The sequence below is a fragment of the Meles meles genome, chromosome 19 (assembly GCF_922984935.1).
Source record: "Meles meles chromosome 19, mMelMel3.1 paternal haplotype, whole genome shotgun sequence".
In the NCBI taxonomy this organism is placed as follows: domain Eukaryota; kingdom Metazoa; phylum Chordata; class Mammalia; order Carnivora; family Mustelidae; genus Meles; species Meles meles.
The window spans coordinates 12,397,652-12,409,910 of record NC_060084.1 but is presented as its reverse complement, the minus strand read 5'-3'; the positions used below and the strand labels follow the sequence as shown (position 1 = coordinate 12,409,910).

The 12,259-nt window shown below is 48.8% G+C and overlaps 1 protein-coding gene across 2 annotated transcripts in view; it reads right to left on the bottom strand.

The window, feature by feature from the left end:
• The window catches only part of LOC123930830 (pyruvate dehydrogenase phosphatase regulatory subunit, mitochondrial), a 35,112-nt gene that overhangs the window by 5,983 nt on the left and 16,870 nt on the right, over window positions 1-12,259 (bottom strand). For both annotated transcript variants that reach the window (XR_006816152.1, XM_045987206.1), the window contains exons 10-16: window positions 11,123-11,247; window positions 9,151-9,306; window positions 8,833-8,966; window positions 8,332-8,480; window positions 7,779-7,891; window positions 6,875-6,969; window positions 5,459-5,548 (exon numbers count right to left, since the gene is read on the bottom strand). Coding sequence is in view for 1 of the 2 variants with exons in the window: in XM_045987206.1 (XP_045843162.1) it covers window positions 5,459-5,548; window positions 6,875-6,969; window positions 7,779-7,891; window positions 8,332-8,480; window positions 8,833-8,966; window positions 9,151-9,306; window positions 11,123-11,247 (862 nt within the window). In the remaining variant the exon portion in view is untranslated. The remainder of the gene's footprint in view (window positions 1-5,458; window positions 5,549-6,874; window positions 6,970-7,778; window positions 7,892-8,331; window positions 8,481-8,832; window positions 8,967-9,150; window positions 9,307-11,122; window positions 11,248-12,259) is intronic.

Genomic DNA, 12,259 nt, shown 5'->3' with positions numbered 1-12,259 from the left:
AGCAACTCGCACATCAGTTCGATGTGGGGGTGTGTCTGGCAGTGCCCATGGCAGGCCACCTAGACTCTGACAAGGCAGAGGGTGTGTGAAATTCTCAGGATGTCTCATCTTTGACAAACCAAAGCACTACCCACCCAGGGGTAATGAGCCCGGGTCTCCCCAACCCCAACATTAAGCTCCATGAAAGCAGTACCCGTATCTTTCCCTTCTCTCCAGTGCCTAGAACAGGGAGCAGTCCTCGAGTACCAATCCTAGACGCATGCTTTACCCCACCCCCACCCCCCGACATGGCCAGGCCCATCACTGCCTCTCCAACAGCCCATTCATCTGCCACAGGCTTTGCTCTCTTGCCCCGCTCGGCTCCCCCGTGACCCCTCATGCACTGCCCGGGCTAGGAAATGTTATCACACACAACTCTGCACAGTCTCTGACTTTTCACAGATGACAGCATATTCAGACACCCAGATCAAGTCATAGAGGAGCCAGGAAGGCAGTGCGGCACTACCCGTGTCCCACAGCAGCCAGCCTCTCGTGGCATTCTTTTCTTGGTTCTAGAAACCTTAAGTATCAGATACCTTAAGCAAACAAAGTTTTCCAAATGGAAAGCGAATGCTCAATCCCTACCTAAACATGCTGTGTGGAATCTAAAGCCCAGAACAGATGACGTTATTTGCTAGAAAAACTGTGAAACAAAAACCAAAATGAGAAAGCAGAGAAGCGCTGTACGATCGCACTAAGTGGAACCCAAAACAACGAAGAAACGCAAACACAAACGCACACCCACAGAAAGACCAGAGTTGTGGTTCGAGGGCTGGGGAGTGCAAGGAGGAGAGGTGGAGGAAGGGGGCAGAAGGTAGACTCCCAGCAGGAGACAAATGAGAGCTAGGGACAGAGCAGGCCACCTGATGACCCTGGCGGGGACCCTGCTGTGTGACAGATGCAAGGGCTGTTTCGAGAGTGAGTCCCAGATGTCTTCGTCACAAGGAAAACACCTTGTGTGCTCTTCCCTGAGAGATGAATGACGCTCGTGGAACTTAGCACGGCGGTTCTTCCACGGGGCCGGTCAGTCCACCAGGCCGCGCGCAAACCTGTCCAGTGATACATGCCCACGACAAAACTGGAAAAACACCCGGCTTCCTCCTTGGCGTGGAAGTTCTTTCCCCTGGTGGAGCCCCTGCCTGCCAGGTGCATTTCCCCGGCTGAGGCAGCAGCTGCTGACCGGGCCACCCTCGGGGACAGCCTCCACGCAACCGCATCTGCACACAGCTGTGGCGCCCGTGGCGCAGACACCTGCATGGGGGCGGGCCGAGAGGACAGTGACAGGGACATGGCAGTAATGAAGGGCCTGCATCCCAGGTGCCTTCCGTTCAGTGCTTTCCGGTCTCTGGCTGAAAACCAGCGTGAAGAGGAAGGCCAGGGAAGAAAGACTCAGCGGGCAACTAGGGCTGGATGAGAAAAGCAGGTCCCGAGAACGTACTCATTTTCTAAGTGCTGGGGATTCCGTGTGAGCAAAACAAGAAGCTGCCATCTGCCACCACATTCCGGAATACATTTCCCTCAAGGAGACAAGCATAGTTGACAAGTAGAGTTCATATGGCTTTGAACCGCATGGTCCCCCTTATACATGGACTTTTGCACACAGTACAGGGCTGTAAATATATTTCCCTTAGGATTTTACAAACATTTTCTTTTCTCTAGTCTCCTAGGTTGTAAGAGGACAGTACGCAGTACACAGAGCACACAAAGTACGGTCCGTCAGCTCCTCGAGTGATCAGTGAGGCTTCCAGGCAACAGCAGGCCATTAGCAGGTCACGTTTTTGAGGAGTTGAAAGTTCTCTGTGGGGCTCTGACTGGGGTGGGGTGGGGGTGCCCCAACCCCCCCGTTATTCAAGGGTCAACTGTATAACCTTCTTGAGGATGAAAGGCAGCTTGAGAAGAACCCAGGCATAGTACAAATCACCTCTTGGACTCGTGGAAAATCATAAAAACGGGACCAGCCCAGGAGAAACCAAGGCCTTAACTAATGAAGCTCCTGGAGCCACCGAGCATCCCCGTCTTGAGCGGGTTTGGCCACTTCATGACACAGGCACCCGAGCGGCAAAGCTGCCGGATCACGTGGCGCTTCAGAATCGAGCCCTGCCTGCACAGGCACAAGTCAGCTACCTCTGCATCAGCTCTTCCCAAATCGTGACTAATCCCTTCATCTTAAAACCATTATGTCGGTCTGGATAAGGACATAAAATTCCACGGGCTGGCAAGTGCATGCTTCCGCCAGTAACGGAAAGAAAGCCTAAGGCTGTAGGTAATGCGACTAACATCAAGAATAAGACAGAGATGCCTAGGATTCCTATGAGAAACTGCAGAAATAAAGGTTGTTAAGAAAAAGCTATTACTGGGGCGCCTGGGTGGCTCAGTGGATTAAGCCGCTGCCTTCGGCTCAGGTCATGATCTCAGGGTCCTGGGATCGAGCCCCCATCGGGCTCTCTGCTCCACAGGGAGCCTGCTTCCTCCTCTCTCTCTGCCTGCCTCTCTGCCTACTTGTGATCTCTCTCTGTCAAATAAATAAATAAAATCTTTAAAAAAAAAAAAAAGAAAAAGAAAAAGCTATTACTGTATGTACATAAGATTGGACCCTGAAAATTCCAAGGACTCAACCAAAAAACTGTAAGAAAATTTAGTAAGGAAATAAAAAATATAAAAGAAAAAAATGGCTTTCATTATCACTTTGGGGCGCCTGGGTGGCTCAGTTAAGGTTAAACATCTGACTTCAGCTCAGATCCTGGGATAGAGACCCGCATTGGGCTCCTGGCTCAACTTCTCCCTTTCCCTCTGCCCATCCCCCAACTTGTGCGTGCTCCTGCTCTCAAATAAAATCTTTTTAAAAAATCATAATCACTTAGAAGACAACGGAACAAAGATACTCCTCTCATTCACAATAGCAACAAAATATTTTAACATCTATATGAAGAAAACTTCAAATACCTCTGAAAGGTCACCAAAAAAACTTAAATAAAAACTAAAAGGCTTTCTTTTTAAGATTCAGTGCATCACATCAGTTCTTCCTAATGTATAAATGTAATATAATCCAAAAAACACTATCAGTGTTCTTAACTAGATAATTATAGTTTCCAAGGGGAAATAAAACATGAATTTTTTCCCCAGAGTTTTCCAAGCTATGGAGGAGGATAAGCACGACCAAATATTACGATATGTAAGTGATCCTGATCATGGACAGACTAAGGGAACAGAAGTCCAAAAATAAAAACAGAAGTCTAGAAATAAATCAAAAACATAGAGGAATCTAGGAACCGGCAAGGGCAGCAGGTCCAATCAACTGGTTATCCATGTAGAAAAAAAGTCAGATCCATATCTCATGAAGCACAGCCAGAAACACTGCAGAAGGATGGGGCATCAAAGTATCTGAAAACCCCACAAACCCATAAAACAGAGCAACACAATTATAAAAGCACTAGAGGAAAACTGAAAAAAATCTTATAATCCTGGCACTATGCATCAAACTCTAGAAGACACAAAAGATCAACTCAATTACATAAAAATAAAAAATCTCTGCAACATGAAACATTTCTCATTTTTTAAAAAAACCTGTGTGGCAAAAAAATGAAAAGACCAATGACAAACTGGGGGGCATCTAGGTGGCTTATTGGTTAAAGCCTCCAATTTTTTTTTTAAATTTTTTAAAAAAGATTTTATTTATTTGACAGACGGAAATCACAAGTAGGCAGAGAAGCAGGCAGATAGAGAGGAGGAAGCAGGCTCCCTGCTGAGCAGAGAGCCCGATGCGGGGCTTGATCCCAGGACCCCAGGATCATGACCCGAGCTCAAGGCAGAGGCTTTAACCCATTGAGCCACCCAGGCACCCCAAAGCCTCCAATTCTTGGTTTCCGCTCAGGTCACAATCTCCGGGTTCTGAAATCAAGTCCCGCATCGGTCTCTGTACTCAGTACCGAGTCTGCCTGAGACTCTCCCTCTGCCCATCCCCCTGCTTGTGCACACACACTAAAATAAATAAAATCTTAAAAAAAAAAATGACAAACTGGGATACACCTCAACAGCAAGGACTGATCTAGACAATGCCTAAAAACTGGTAAACAGACCAATCATTCGTTACAAAAGTGCACAAAATTATGACCAGAACATTCATCCATGCAACGTTTATTAACCACTTACTATGTGCCAAATACTTCTCTAGATGCTGAGTATATAAAAGTTAAAACAAACAATCCTGCCTTCAGAGAACTTACATTAAATAAAGGTAATTTTCATTATTTATATAATGAAATAAAATACATTTTATCGGATGGTGATAAGCCTGTGGCGTGAAACACACAGAAAGCAGAGAGGGAGAGCCAGGGGGTAGGGTGGCTGTTGCGCCCGTTAAGGCCTCACCCAGAAGATGCCATGTGAACGCCACCCGAAGCAGGTGCGGCTCTGAGAGCCTCCTGCTGGGGGAAGGGCACACCAGGGATGGGGAAGAGCCACGTGCAAAGACCCTGAGGCAGGAGCAGCAGCACCGTCAAGGACTGGCGAGGAGCGGAAGAGGCAGAGACAGGCAGGCGGGAGTGCACAGGTCCTACAGATGAGTTTCTACTTGGAAACGGTTCTGAAAAGTTGCATCATCTCACAACCAAAGTGAAGAGTGCGCTGGCCGCACCGCACCTATCAGCCAACGTGTGCAAGAGCGGCCCGGGAAGACACCGGTACACACAGCTGCTTGTGACAGCAAAGGCCCACAAAGCGCTACACCCACAAACGTCCATCAGTCCCAGACTAATCACATAAATGAGGATTTGACGACATGATGTGAAGGAAGACTCACCACGGTTAAAAAATAAAGAGGAAGCTCTTCCCTTGAGGTACTGACTGGGACGGAGCTCTACGATTATTAAGAACATCCATATGCTTCCATCTGTGTTTCTAAAAAAGGGTTATGGTGTCTTTGAACTTATCTGCATATGCAAGAAATCTCGGACATGACCTACAAAAAACTAATAGTTGGGTCACTAGTGGTTGCTGGGAACTGCTCAGGTGGCACTAAATCCTTCCTATAGGTTTTGATATTTTTTTAATTTTTTTTAAAGATTTTATTTATTTTACAGAGATCACAAGTGGGCAGAGAGGCAGGCAGAGAGAGAGGAAGGGAAGCAGGCTCCCTGCTGAGCAGAGAGCCCGATTCGGGGCTCGATCCCAGGACCCTGAGATCATGACTGAGCCGAAGGCAGAGGCATTAACCCACTGAGCCATCCGGGCGCCCCTAGGTTTTGATTTTTAAACCACGCAAATGTATTTCCTATTCAAAAAAGTAAATACCTCAGTTCAAAATATTGAAGTCCCTCCACTGCAGCCTATCTCAATTCCCAAGGCCCAGCTGGAACGCTCTCTAGCCATGCCAGTGCCCAGCCGGCGTGGGGAAGCCAGCACCTTCCCCCGGGAGGCTCACCTCTATGGGGATATAAAGCATGAATCCCGGCTCTCCTGTGTGCGTCATGCTCATCACCCGGATCCCGTTCGCGTAGCCCACACTCATCTCCTGTGGAAGCAGAGGGAGCGGTTGAGCACGGGGCCTTCGGAGGTCCTGAGCTCCCGGCGCTTGCGGAGTGACAAACACCTGGGGTGAGCCCCTCTCGTTAGCTCTGCACCTCTGATCCGACAAGGGGTACATGCGAATGAAAAATTCATCCTCCAAGTGGTCTGTCTGCAAGCACTGGGGTCACCAGGAATGGAGCAGGGGCGCTACAATCTCTCTTCTCAGGAGTGCCGCCACTGCAGGAGGGCCAGCCAAGCTGCTGGTGGGCAGTGGAGGCCAAGTCTTTACAAGCAAGAAATATTTCCTTTCACACAGTCCTGCTGAGGATTTGTTGTAGTCGGGGGCATCTGGAGTGATGAAGACCGGGTCAATGTCTTCAGGGGATCTGGCAGCCAAGTCCTGGGCACCTGCCCCACAAGAGGGCACCTGACGACCACAGAACGTGGTGCACCTGCTACTCGGGTCAGAGGCAGGGCTTCTAACCCTCAGAATGTGTTTATGGAGCCTTAGTTACCTAACGGCCCTCTGGCACCATTGTTGTTCCTATCATGGAAAGTGCTAGGTCCCAGATGGCAGTGAAGCAAGCTATTCCCCCAGGGAGCCCAAGAGGACACGCGGCTCCACAGGCTCACGCACGGGGACCACTTGTCAGGAAGCAAGCCCTGCAGGGAAGGGCCTGCTGACGGCTAATGGCGTGAGCTTTCCATTGCTTCCATTCTGTCGCGGAGGAAGAGGAAAACTGTACAGTCAGCAGCTGCATCCCAGCCTGGGTCCGAACTTCGAGGAGCCTCCGTGAGTAACTGTCCCACAGCTGCTGGTTACAGGTCACCAAACCACTGGTCCGTTTAGACCTGGCTTACCAGCATTCAGTTACCACTTGTTTTACTCAGTTATCAGTGGCTACTGTTGCCAAACATAAGGAACTTACAGAAGCTGTTCACCCAGAGATACCGCACAGACAGAAGTTACTCTGTGAAGGGAAAGGGGAAGCACAGAGAATGCGGACCTGACCTTAACCAGCATTTTTGGCATCTGTGTAACAATGCTCTTCGAAAATTTAAGCCACTGCTACACAAAGCAATAAATACATAGGGCTGATAGAGAAGTTAAATCTACTTTCAAAGATCTCCTAATGCTTACTGAATAAGGAGACCTGGAAAGGTGAAAAATAAATGAATTTACTGAGTCATTTTCTTTGCTTAATGAAAACCACAACACCCTTTGTGGGCATCAATGCTGTAACCAATGCATGTAAGAACATGTAACTGCCATCGCTATAAAACAAGTATTCCCTACCCACTAAACAACTAAAACTTTATTAGCACCCACCTTGCAAAACAGGCTTGGGAAGTGGTCTGGAGTCATAGGGGCATAGGACAGCTCAGACAGCACATCCACGGCTCGAGGACCAATCAGATTGAGGGCTAAACGGAAAGGAACGAGAGATGCCAGTCCAGGTGACAGCTGGGCCAAAGAGAAAAGTCTGTTTTGGACTTGATCCAGCCAGGTGCCCCTGATAAATCTTTTAAAGGAAGATTTATCTCTTTTAGAGTGCGAGCACACGATGGGGAGGAGGGGCAGAGAGAGAGAGAGAGAGAATCTCAAGCAGACTTCACAATGATCCTCACATAGGGCTTGATCTTACAACCCTGAGATCATGACCTGAGACAGAATCAAGTCAGATGCCCAACCGACTGTGCCACCCAGGCGCCCTGTCAAATAGATAGATACACAGAATCTTAAAAAAAAAAAAAAATACTATTGGGGTCCCTGATGGGTCAGTTGTTAAGCATCTGCCTTTGGTTAAGGTCATGATCCCAGGGTCCTGGGAACGAGCCCCACGCTGGGATCCCCGTTCAGTAGGAAGCCTGCTTCTCCTCTTCCACTCCCCCTGCTTGTGTTCCCTCTCTCGCTCTCTGTCAAATAAATAAAATCTAAAAAAAAAAAAAAAACTATTCAAATGATTTACCCATTCACTTAACCAATATCTGCACTCCTCCATGCTGGCCGTAGGGATACAACAGCAAACAAAACAAACCGCAACTAAAGCACAACTCAGTGCACACCGCACTGACAAAAACACGGGTGTCAGAGAGCGATGCTGTGCGCCCAGAGAGCCTCCTGAACGCCTCTGACTCGATCCCCATTTCTGAATGTCAGACAGAAAGAAGGCAAATGGAGAAGACACATCTGGACAGGCTGGCCTTTCCCTGACCCCAGAGGGCCCGCCTACCGGTGTATTTCCAGGTGACGTCCTCCAGAAGCAGGTTGCTGTCTTCCGGCATGTGTTTCTTAAGCCAGGCCCAACAGTGGACCTGCTGGTCGGTGGGGGAAATCATGAAGAAACTGAAAGGGAGACAGAGTAATCAAAGCCAGGCAGCTGAGAAAGGCTCAGGAAGCAGGCAGTTAACTCATTTCAAAGCAACCCATGAGCCGAAGACCTAGCTTCCAGAGAGGGCCAGCAGTGCCCAAGCGCAGGATCTACCGAGTAAGCACAAAACAAGACCTGGGCTTCCTGGTGCCAAGACAGCATACAAGACCGACTACAGCAAGCGACCATCTCCGCCCCTAGTGACTGCTCTGTCCACAGCGAGTTTTATTAATCTGGGGGTTTCTCCTCTTTCCCTTGTGATTTCTGTCTGTACTACACTGCCAACGACCAGGCCAGGAGTGTCTGAAATCTGTGTCCTGGGTGTAAGCGGGTTTCTTGGAGCCCAGGGCCGGGCGCCCGGCTCCCTGCATGGAGTCGGGGGGCCGAGGGGGGCGGTGGGGGACGTGGCCCTCACCTGCGCTTGCTCAGGCGTGCAACGCTGCAGTCGTTCTCGTAGCCCCCGCCCTGGTTGAGCATGCCGGTGTGCACGATGTGGCCCACGGGCACGTCCAAGTCATTGGAAAAGAGGTACTGAAGGACTTCCAGGGCCTGGTCCCCGGTGGACTGTGGGTTAGGGAACAAGCAGAGAGCGTGAGCACGAAAGCCTGTGGCCGGGTGACACAGCGACCTGCTGAAGAGATTCCCCTCGTCATCCCCCGGCAACGATGCCTGCAGTGTTACTCCACCGCCAGCGGCTCTGGAGAAAGCTAGCTCGATTCCGATGGTAAGTGGGCCTCTGCAAGCAGATTACAACCCAGAAACAGCTCAAAATTTAGAGAAATGCTATAATACAGCGAAAACACTAAGATATAGCAGAGTTCTCACAGAAGCAGTTTTAAAGTGACAGATGAAAAATGGGGCATTCAACTAATACGCAAAGGTTCCTAATCTCTTCTTTTGGTTCCCAAGCACTTACTGTTATTTCAAACTTTGTGAAAGAAGACATGTCAATGACACACACAGCTTCCTTACAGCACTTGACCTCGGACTCCACAATTTCAAACCAGTCTGGCTTATAGAACGTCTTGCTCTGCTCCAATGCCAGGAGGTCTGTGGACCAGAAAACAACAAAAGAAAAAGAGAAAAGGAGGTTTATATCACATGGAGCTTAGTAGAGCGTGACAGATTTTTTTGTTTATTCCTCTATGAACACGTTCTAGCTATAATGCATTTTAAATGGGTTTTATTGGCCCTTAGGGCAAAAAGGAACAAAAATGAAAACAGGCCTTCTTACCCTTGTCTGGTGGCACAAAGTACTTTGGCCTCTCAAATCCATGTTTCTCCATCCACCTAGCTCCTTGCGCATCCAGCCGGTCATAGAGAGGGGAGGTGCGTAACTGCCTCCCGGTCTGGAAGTCCCAACGGGGAACCTTCAGATCGTACAGCAGAGCTGGAATAGATAAGGACAGTCTCTGCCAACCCAAACCACAGGGCGGAGAACACAGCATCCACGAGGTTCAGGACTTGCTCCTATGCACAAGAGCATGCTCTGCGGGCTAACGGGGCCTAAAATGGACCAGTGCCCAGTGCGACAGGCCGGCTCCAAAAGAGAGAGGAATGCTGCAGAAGCTGCGCTCCTCCCTCACAGTTACACGGCTGTGAGCCACAGAACACCTCCAGGTTCGAATCCGTAGGCAGAGACAATGGGAGGAAGGTCCACCTTCCCCAGCAGAGAGGAAGGCTGCATCGCCACAGCACACAGTGGGCGACAACATGTGAACACATGGCATGTGCTTCTTTATGGGGCCAGAGTCACTGAGCCCTCAGAACTGCTACAGACACCTCTCTCTAACATCTGACCCACTTCCGAAATGAAAGGGCACAGAGTATACCCTGATTTGGTGGCTGTGATATGGGACGGGTTGCAGAGCCCTGGCCCGGTGACATAGTCACGTAACAAAGCCAAGGTCAGAATTCATGTCTCTTAGTGTCTAATCTCCGACAGCAAGATGTGAAAACAGCCAGCAAGAGTGTGAGCTCGAGTCCTAGCACAGAGAAAACCTGACCTCGTGGCCTGCCACACAAGAGGGACAGCGGGCTGCAGAGGAGGCTGAGCGATGAGAGAAGGGACCCACGCGGGTTGCCTTAACTCGTGACGATGTTTCAGTCTCCTCTCACATTTAAGGTCCTACTTATGCTTCCCCACTTTCTGTTGTGCCTGCGATTCCCGTCATGTGAGAATCGGAGGTGGCCCCCATCAGTGTCACGTCATCAAGGAGAAACGAAAGCTCAGTTATAATTGGCACAGGTTCTAAAGAAACTACGGCTGGGAAAATCAGGACTCATGGCAGTTCATCATTTTAACCAAAATCTCTGCTCAAATGAAAGAATCTTAGTGGCTACCCACACTGCTGCCAGGCCCTCTGTCTCCCACAGGCCAGACAGTTCTCTGCCGCAGGCCAGAAGGGAGCACATAGACGCTAATGGTTAACCAAAGGCCTCATTGTGAATGGGCCCCCGACCCCCCGCCACTAAATCAACAATTCACTGTTAAGACTGGTGCTCGGAGCCAGTGCAAAAACTTGGCTGTGAGTATAAATATGCCCCAAATATTTAGGAACATTTTGCCAAACTCTCAGAATAATAGTTCCTCAGTACAGGACAGTGAAATGACAGTCTGATTTGGTTCAATTTCTGATACAAAAGCTGACTAAGGGTTTACTAGAAAATAAATCAGAGACAAGGTACAGTAACAAGTTAAAACGAAGAGGCCTTCAAAGCTGGAGGGAAGACCAAGGAGAACAGAAGCGTATGTTTTATATTTACATGAGAAGTGGTCTCCTATCTTGCTAGCATGTAACAGTTAATGATAAAAATCACTCCGAGAAGCCTGAAGCTTTGAGAATAATGTGGCAAATTCTCTGCCTTGGAAACCAAATCATGGCCTCAAAGATCAAGGAGGGAGCGAGAGCTTTCACCTGGCATGGGAACTCGGCAGGCGCAGGGGCCTGTGTGGGTGGCCACTAAGGAAAGCAGATGACACTAGGAATCCACATGGAAGCCCTATTCTTTCCTATTCCCAGAGGTAAATAAAAGACAATATACTAAAGAGAAGGTTCTGTAAATATCACCCAGGGCCTAATGCCTTAACCAGACATCAGAAGCCCACTCAGAGCAATTATTAAACAACTGCCCCTCAGAATGATCAAGCAGGCCCCAGGGCAGACACCTTCAACAAGGCACCACCGGGACTGGGCTCCACTCACGCATGACTTCCATGACCCGGTGACGCAGAAAAGTGCGGCTGCTCTGGAGGGCTCCGAAACGCTTCAAGTCCAGTTCCCAGATGTTTTCTGATGGGTAACCGTGCACCATCCATTCAGCAAGGTACCTGTTTAGATGTGGGGAAAGTTACTATACCTCACATGAGACACTCTCCTAACTGTACGAGGAAGCAAGAGCCAACAGAAACGGCCCGTCTTGTCACAGACTGGTTGAGAAATTCTGGGCAAATCCCTTAACTTTTCTGAACAAACAAACATGATCCATCTACTGCTCTCAAAACCGCTGTGACAATTTTAACTCTAGTAAGATTCCCTAGAAAGTGCTATAAGATAAGCCACATCTGTGAAAAAAAAAAAAAAAAAAAAAAGATGAAAACAGACATAGAGATGTACTCTAATTTATCTATCCAGTGATTTTTTTCCTGGAAAACTCTCAGAGGTTATACAGCTATCTGACCATATCTCAGCTCCAAACACTTGGGGTAACTCCTCTTCCCTGTTTTCAGAGCCATTCTACAAGTCACTCAAGAAAAATGGCCTCATCAATAAAAAATTCAGATCAATAAAATCACATCAATAAAAAATTCAGAAATTTTTAAAAAAATTTTTAAAAAGATTTTTATTTATTTATTTGACAGAGAGAGATCACAAGCAGGCAGAGAGGCAGGCAGAGAGAGAGGAGGAAGCAGGCTCCCCACTGAGCAGAGAGCCTGATGCGGGACTCGGTCCCAGGACCTGAGATCATGACCTGAGCCGAAGGCAGCGGCTTAACCCACTGAGCCATCCAGGCGCCCCAAAAATTCAGAAATTTAATTGTGGTAAAATACACAGAGCATAACAGAACACAGAACAAGACGGAACATAAAACTGAACACCTCAATCATTTTCCGGTGCGAGGTTCTGGGCGGTCTGAACCTCGACAGTGCCGGGTGCCGCCGCCGCCACCTCCTGAACTCTTCATCTTCCCAAACCGAAACTCCCTCCGCGCAGCCCGCGGCCCCCTCCGCTCCGCGGCCCCAGCCTGCCAGCCGCCCCGGCACTCCAAGGAGCTCAAAGAAGCTCAACCGCACAGTGTTTGTCCTTTCTGACTGGCTGCTTTTAATTAGTATGTAGTTTTTT